Source organism: Notolabrus celidotus, chromosome 12, assembly GCF_009762535.1.
Source record: "Notolabrus celidotus isolate fNotCel1 chromosome 12, fNotCel1.pri, whole genome shotgun sequence".
In the NCBI taxonomy this organism is placed as follows: domain Eukaryota; kingdom Metazoa; phylum Chordata; class Actinopteri; order Labriformes; family Labridae; genus Notolabrus; species Notolabrus celidotus.
Window position 1 is genome coordinate 19,313,909 of NC_048283.1, and position 7,770 is coordinate 19,321,678.

Genomic DNA, 7,770 nt, shown 5'->3' on the forward strand with positions numbered 1-7,770 from the left:
CTTGTCTCCAGCTCTGGCCCTCATTTGTCTTCCTGCATATTCAGGTGTTCGTGGACAGTATGTTCAGTACAAGCAAAAAGGAACATGAGGTGACAGAGCATTTTGTACCTCTCTCTCACCCCTCAGCTAAGTTAAAAAACGCTGCATTCTTTCCACAGATCCTTATGATAACACCGGCTGTGCAGCCTTTGAATAGCATGTAAACTTATTATTGATGTGAGCCACGAAATTCCTGGACCATTCATCCATCTCAGGCCTCCTTTTCAACTCAGAAATGTGTTTGCCTGTCAAACAATTAAATCACACATGCCGCTTCTCCAACAAATTATTCTTCACCTGCAGTTTCTTTACAAAAATCACTTTATTTACAGACGGCCATAGATCAAAATTAGTAAGAAATAAGAAAAGGGTCATTTTTCTTTTTTCTTTTTAGTAACAATTTGAATTCAAAATGTAAAACCTTACACATACAAATAGTAAAAACTATACAGAAACATAATTTTCAGTGCTCTAAATATTTTTTTAACATGTGTCTCTTGGGTCATTCATGACAGAAGTATTTTTGTATAAAAAGGAAAACAATAAGACTGTTGATCCATAAAAAAAGAAAATAATATGTCAGGATTTATGACATGATTTATGTCTTGTCCCAAAAGATTATTGGAAACATGATCTGTATGAGGCATTCCTGCACATGTATGTACAGTATGCATGTTTCTTTTCCTCTCTTACATCCATTTGTGTCAGTGCTGGCCAGTGCAAAGTCACAGCTGCTCCAGCTATTACAGACCAGAGTCAAACATGACGCCAGCCCTGACAGTAGCTCCTCTCAAAGCGAACTTTCTGGCTCTGTTTCTGTTTGCAGATCTGCCACGTTTTCCACCCTCATTTTTGTGTGGCACTTGGGCCTTTCTTTCAGCAGCCCATTGTTGCCCTTTCTCTATTAACAGAGACATTTGTTCAGGTGCTCGCTGCTCTCCTCTTCTCTCACTCGTTGCCTTAACAGGCACGTTGTTTAGCGGATGTTCGGTCTCTGCGCTTTAGAGGATATTTTTGAATCGGGTGGATCCAGAACTCGCTTGGACCTGATGGCAGTCGCCCTAAGAGAGAAATTAATCACATGATTTAAAATAAGCTCAGAGTATTTTTTGATTTGTAAGAATATATTTTCTTGTCATTCAAAGCTCACCTCAAGAAGCTGAGTATGCCAAGTTGACGTTTCTTCATGGATCTTTTTGAGGGGATGCTTCCAGGACTGGACAAAGGAAAACAGCAGAGTCACTTTATAGCACTTGGACATACATTGCTTTATCACGCAATTATTTTATAGATATTGCTTTAGTTAAAGAACACCTCACTTAAATAAGAAGAGCACAACACTTTTCATGTTTTTACGCTCTCTGTAACCTGAAAACCTCTTATCTTTACTGGCTCACTAAAGCTATTATGCAGAGTCACTGTAAACATGAGGCCCAGGTGACCTCAAATGACTGCTCTCTCTCTGCTGTTTCCAGGTGGTGATATTATTACTTTGGTATGTTTAGGAAACGCGAATTCTTTACATTGCTTTTAATTACTTTCATTTCACTCCTCTGTCGTCAGAGCCAATCAGAGCCAAGCTTGTGCACCAGCCTGAGAGTTTTCTACTCCCTCAGGCCTCAGCTGTTGTGTTTTAATGATCACGCCCTCAGACTAACAGGAGTTATTGAACACAGTCAGGTTATTTATAGCACTGCGCTGAAAAGAGGTGTTCCCTCTCTCAACACCACTCCTTTTCTCCCACGCAGAATAATAATACCTGTCATTTCAAACTGGGCTATCACAGAAACTTAAATCTCACTAGGGCTTTAAAGTGAAGCTTAAAGGGGGTACCGGGCCCAGATTTACCTGAGATTGCAGAAGTTGGTGCAGGTTTGATCGTCAGGGTTTGCACATGTACAGCGACAAATGGACCTCCTGCGCCGGGATGGAGAGTTTCCCAGACCATAGGCTGTTGTCTTGCTGCAGAGAGAAGACATGCAAATTATGAAACATTCTGCTGACTCTGCTCTTTGCTTTAATGTAATCAAACGATGATAATGTAATCATAAGACGATAACAGCAGCATATCTTTAATCTGCAAGTAATTGGCTGGAAGCGCAAGTGACTGCTCCTAAAAGTCACAGTAAAGGTGAGCATGCCGCATGTCTTAAATCTTGTGTGGCGTGTTCTCTCATTCACCTGGGTGTGTTGATCCAGATGATGTCCAGGTGGCAGAAGTAGTGGCACTCAGAGTCCATCTGGCTGCTGCAGGCGCAGCGCTTCATTCTCACTCTCTGTGTCTGGACATTTTCACTGGTCTCCACATCCTGATCTTTCATCACAGGAAGACCGAAACCTGTAGCAGGTCAAAGACACACTCAATGACAGGGATCCCTTCATCAGCCAGGCCCAACTTTGTTTTTCAGTAATGGATATGTTACACCACTCGTCTATTCTTATAGAAATTGCAAGTGTGAACATGAAAAAGCTCATCAACTATTCCTTAAAAATCTTGTCTCTAACAGTGAGCAAACAGTCTTATTTACAGGACAGGACAGCAGGAATTTCTTCACTTTTTTCCTGTCAAGTTCAAGGACAGTCAAACAGAATCAGTCAAAAATGCTCAAAACAAACTATCTGCTTCTTCTTGTACTGTTTCTGAGTAAATGAAAACAGACAAAAGCTAACTAGTAGGTTCTTAGAAAGAGGAAAAATGTAACACGTAGCAGCTTTGATGAATGAATCCTTCTGTGTTCTGTGCATGCCAAAACATGTATATGTACCAACATACTGTACGGCCATGGATATTACTGTGTCATGTACAGTTTTACCAAGTAATCCACATGCTACACTGCTTTCCAGAAAGCAAAGAAAAAGCAGTAAAGTTTTTAAAATTCTATGTAGGGACGATACATTCACACTCTGTCATGCATATTCAAAGAAGAGCAAAAATAATAAAGCTAAAAATAAAGTATCTGTTTAAAGATATTCAAAAAGAAGAGATTGACTCACCATCCTGCACTGAAGCCCAGACAGTGATGAGGAGAAACAGGCTGGTATCAGGAGACATAGTTAATATCAAATGGATGAAACTCTGCAGGGTGATTATAATCCGTACAGTTACAGTTTTACTTGTGTTTGCAATGTGCTGCTGCTGTTTGTCTGCAGGTGTGTGAGCTCTGTCATTCTGTTATATCTCTCCTCTCCCTCACGTGATGTCATAATATAAGCCCCACCCACAGCATCAATCCTCTGAGCCTCAGTGTGTATGACCCCAGGGTGTTCAAACCTGCAACAATTCTAGGAATATCTGAAGCTTTGTAGCTCCTCCTGACATGGCAGACACAGACTGAGTGACTTTTATGTTGAAATTTGCATTTGAATGGGACTTTATCTGTTTCCTCTGGCTCTACATGAGGTTTGAGGTGCAGATACTGGAAGATAGGAAGATATGCAGTCTGAAGTAGGGTGAGAGGGATCACGTGTAAATCCAGAAGGGAGAATTGTAGGCTTTTCTGTTCTATTAAAATGTTTGAAAAAATGTTCACAAAATGAGTAAACATGTAGGAAAAAATGCCAGAGCCAATTTGGTGAAGAAACTAAAAATAGCGAATAGGATAAAATCAAATAATGGTTATTCCAGGCAGGTGAACAAACAGAACAGACGCTTTTCCTTTATAATTAATAACTGAGTAACTGAAAAAGACCTTTATTCAGTCGTATTTATACTGTGACCTTGAACTTCAGAGAATGTACTCGAGTTATAAATTTGTTGGACTGTCTTTCTTGATATAAAACATATTTTAATATAATTAAAAGTTGCCTATATGCAGTTATTTATAATTCAATTGCAAAATGTTTACAAATGGGGAAAGGTTGACTATGAACTTATGGTAAAATATCGCCTGAATCTGCAGATGTTTCAGCTTTTCTGTAACTTTATACAACATTTCATCTCAGATTCACCAAATTCAAGAATTTGTTCACTCCAGCAGCTCTTAAATGTTACCTCAAATCTATAAAAAGCCATAAAATACAACTTTACCCAGCTACATTCAGCAGGCAGACAAGACCAAATATAGCCTAACATGTTTAAAAAAGAACAATTTGAAAACATAGGAGGAGTACACTTTTTTCAGGAGTTGGTGGAGACCAAAAAAACGGAGCAAAAAGGAAGTCTTAAAACAGAGTTTATCAAGTGAACACTTACACAACTCTAAATGAATGAAATTTAACATTTTAACAAAGTAAGTGCTAATTTTGACCAAATATTTTAACTGCCACAAAGTGGTCGGGGAAATCAGTTTCCTTGAGTAAAGTCTATCTTTTGTAATTCTGAGGCAGCTTCCCTGACTGTGTACCTGTCAGAAGACATTCCTAAGTCACATTAGACCGGGCCGATGTCTTCAGGATAGCAGGTGGAGGCCCACATACAGAGAAGCTGTCTGCTCTTTCCTGCCAGCAGGTAGAAGTGCTTCCACAGTCTAACCTGCATGGTGCCCAGTGAGCAGGTCAGCCGTGCCAGAGTCCTGCAGGTAGACAACTGGCAGCACTCACCCGTGATAAAACAGTAAATGCAAAATTAGAGAAACTGACTGATGAAAATTACTATTTTAGAAGATCGGTAGGCTTTTTTTTAAAAACTGTACACTAAGATTATTTTGTTGTCCAATGACGGAGTTTGATTGTGGCAGACAGTGTATATAGGAAGACCAATAGATAGATAAATTATTGTGTAATCCATATTATACAACAGTTCGTTCTGACAAAGTCATTTGATTGGACGAGAAGCATTCAATGAAGAAAGATTTTAAGTTCCTCAAAAGTGAGTTTTACCTCAAAAAGGATACAGACCACAAAAACAGCTGCTTGGAGACCCTTTGGTGCCTTTTCAAGAAAAAAAAAGATTTGTTCTTTAAACAAACAAACTGCTGCAACATGCAGCAAAACTGGTATGTGTAGCTTGGCAACACTCCAGTTCCACTTCAAGTTTTGTCACTAGTTGTGATGAGTAAACTGAATGATCGCTTAAACAAGAAAGAAAAATATCTGCAAGTACTTTAAGAATATGTTGTGCAGTAGAACAGATTTATAGATATAACATTTAACAGATGGAAGTGCTGTTATACTGAATATCAACATGCTGTGATCATCTATGACTATATGACAGCATGCTGATATTCAGAACTTCTGGTGTGGTGTTGCTTTAAAATACGTGTAGATATGTGTGTTTGGCTTGATCATTCGGCAAAATGGCAGAAACAGAAATGTTTTTGAATGTCTCAATTCATCTCTTATAACAAACTTCTATGGATAATGTTTTCTTCTTTTCCATCCTGCATGAAACCTGACACAGGGACAGTAACATATAGACTGTACTTTTCCACATTATAGTGGACATGACCAGTGCAGCAGAGAGCAGCCCAGCAAAATGAGAGAGGTCAAATTCAAATCAGTAAAGAACAAGAAGACAGAATATGGGTTACTCATGAAATGATGTTAACACATTGTGATTACATGTCAAATAAATCTTAAAGCTTAAATCAGCAATAAGCATGTTGTATAGGTCTGTTTAATCTGTCAGATTTCCGGTGAGGAGGGAACAACATTTTGCTCTCCCATATAGATTTGAGGAATGTGTGACGCAGTGATGAGATTGCCACACAGCGTCTTGATAGCACGGATAACACATTCTTGCTCTGGAGGTTGCAAGTTCAGCTGCCTCAGGAGCACAGATGTGCCCCTCTCCACAGGCATCCTCACATTAGGCAGCCTGTCTCTGAAACATGGATAGCGTGTAAAAGGAAAGTCAGAGGAAAAGCCTCAAGAGGAAGAGTCACTTTTGATTCAACCACGCCCAAACGTCTCTGCCAGCTTCTGTCCTCGATGCAGGTGTTTATTTTTAATTAGCAATCTTTCCTCCTCTGCTCACTCCTTTGGGTAAATATCCGCCCTCTCAGCCCTCTGACTCTGTGTCATCAGTGTGTGCAGAGCTTTGAAGGAAGAAGAATCTTCAATCACTTCAAACTATTTTTGATACAGCTGTCTAAAAATAAAAGCGCCTCCCTGTTGCCTGTTCTGTAACAATTTTTGAGGAATGTCAAGTCACAGCAGAAAACATCCTCTGGCTTCTTGTCAGCACACTCGCTGGCTGTCCTCGAGTCAGTTTTACGTAATCCACCTCTCGCTGTGTTGTCAAACATGTTGTGCAAAGTGCAACAGAGACAGAGGACAGACGGCACACTGAGGATGAGACTGATACTTGATGTATATTCCTTGATTTGCATGAGCGACTCATTAGATATGAACCTATGTACGTTTAATTGATACATGGATGACAGAGGGTTAAAGGTTATGGTCTATGTAAGATTAAATTCAGCTTTTGTTTGTGTAATGGGTGTCTCCAGGGTAAAGAGTTACAGAACAGATCCACAGCTGACCCATTTTAACCACCACAGTCAGGAATTTATGACATTAGTTAAATGAATCATATTTGATAAGGTGAATTTTCTATTGAAAGGTGTGTGTAGCCCTTTTGACCCCAATCAAAACTGAAGCCAAGGAGACCAGAATACATATGACATCAATGTTCATATATCAACTCTGAACATGATAGACTGATGGGATCAATATGTTGATGACTTCCTAACATTGGTGTTATTTAGTAGGGACATCTAGTGGGAAAACTAAAGACATGCAGCTGACTCGACTCAGAACAAAATATTTTGATGATGTCATATTTTTTTATGTGATTAACCCTTTGCACAGACCAACAGGTACAGTTAAAGAAAACACTCATATGAAGTAGATGAGATGCAAATTAAAAGCTTCTATGCAGGAGAAGAGTTAGGTAAATGTTAAAATGATGTCACTCAATGTCACTCAATCTGATCCCATCATCCCAAACTTGTGTGATATTCAAGACTGGTGTGATATGCAACACTGCAGAACACCAAGTGGGCCAATATAATCAGGTAGTAGCATGCTGCTCAGTCACAGCAGAGATTGATAAAAGAATTGATGCAAAAGGGAAAGCTTACCTGTAAACAGTTGTTTACTTTATTTTGTTACTGTGTATTTCAGTTATCACTATATATTTTTTTATCTCCACAGATTTGATATGCAAGCATTTTTCATCTGCAAACAGCATTAAGAACACATTTCAGAAGCATCAGTTGACACAAATTTGTTATGGAGATGATTGAAAAAGGTCATTTTCCAAAAGACAAACCACACATAGAAAGACACTGAAGCTACAATCTGATGGAGTTTTGAATTTAAACCAATTTTTCACCACCACCAAAGCAGACCACAAAGTCCCTCAAAACTCAAGATAAGGTTTCAGAAACAATCACAAGGTGTAATTACGAAATACCACAAAAAGTTCTACCTCAATACAAGTACCACAAGGAGTGTTAATACTCATAAGCGGAGCGACCGCGGGGGCAGGGGGTGCGGCCGCCCCAGGGCCCATGTTCAGCAGGGGCTCCCTACTGAGCTACTTTTTTGACAGGACCGGAACAACCGGTGTCTGTCCATGTCCACAGTCGGTGTTGTAATTAAAATGTATTCACACACACACACACACACACATCTATTTTCAATTTAAAGCAACCTCCCGTTGTCGTTCAGTTAATAATCCCCAGAAATCCATATACACACTAACACACCTGAAAATGCATATGGCATGACCATTCAAGATTATTTATCATATATGTAAAGATGGGCCCATGAAATGTTTTAAGCTTA

At 39.3% G+C, this 7,770-nt stretch overlaps 1 protein-coding gene across 2 annotated transcripts; it reads right to left on the minus strand.

The window, feature by feature from the left end:
* Positions 1–473: 473 nt before the first annotated feature.
* LOC117823240 (endothelin-2) lies at positions 474–4,419 on the minus strand. Of its 2 annotated transcripts, XM_034698357.1 has the most exons (6): positions 4,383–4,419; positions 3,034–3,074; positions 2,221–2,377; positions 1,888–2,001; positions 1,190–1,255; positions 474–1,100 (listed from the first exon to the last, which is right to left on the minus strand). In XM_034698357.1, exons 1-6 carry the CDS (start codon positions 4,394–4,396, stop codon positions 1,016–1,018), a joined length of 477 nt encoding a protein of 158 aa, XP_034554248.1. In that variant the 5' UTR covers positions 4,397–4,419; the 3' UTR covers positions 474–1,015. The 2 variants fall into 2 exon arrangements, with proteins under 2 accessions (XP_034554248.1, XP_034554247.1); XM_034698356.1 differs by lacking the exon at positions 4,383–4,419 and having other exon boundaries at positions 3,034–3,254.
* Between the last annotated feature and the right edge of the window lie 3,351 nt (positions 4,420–7,770).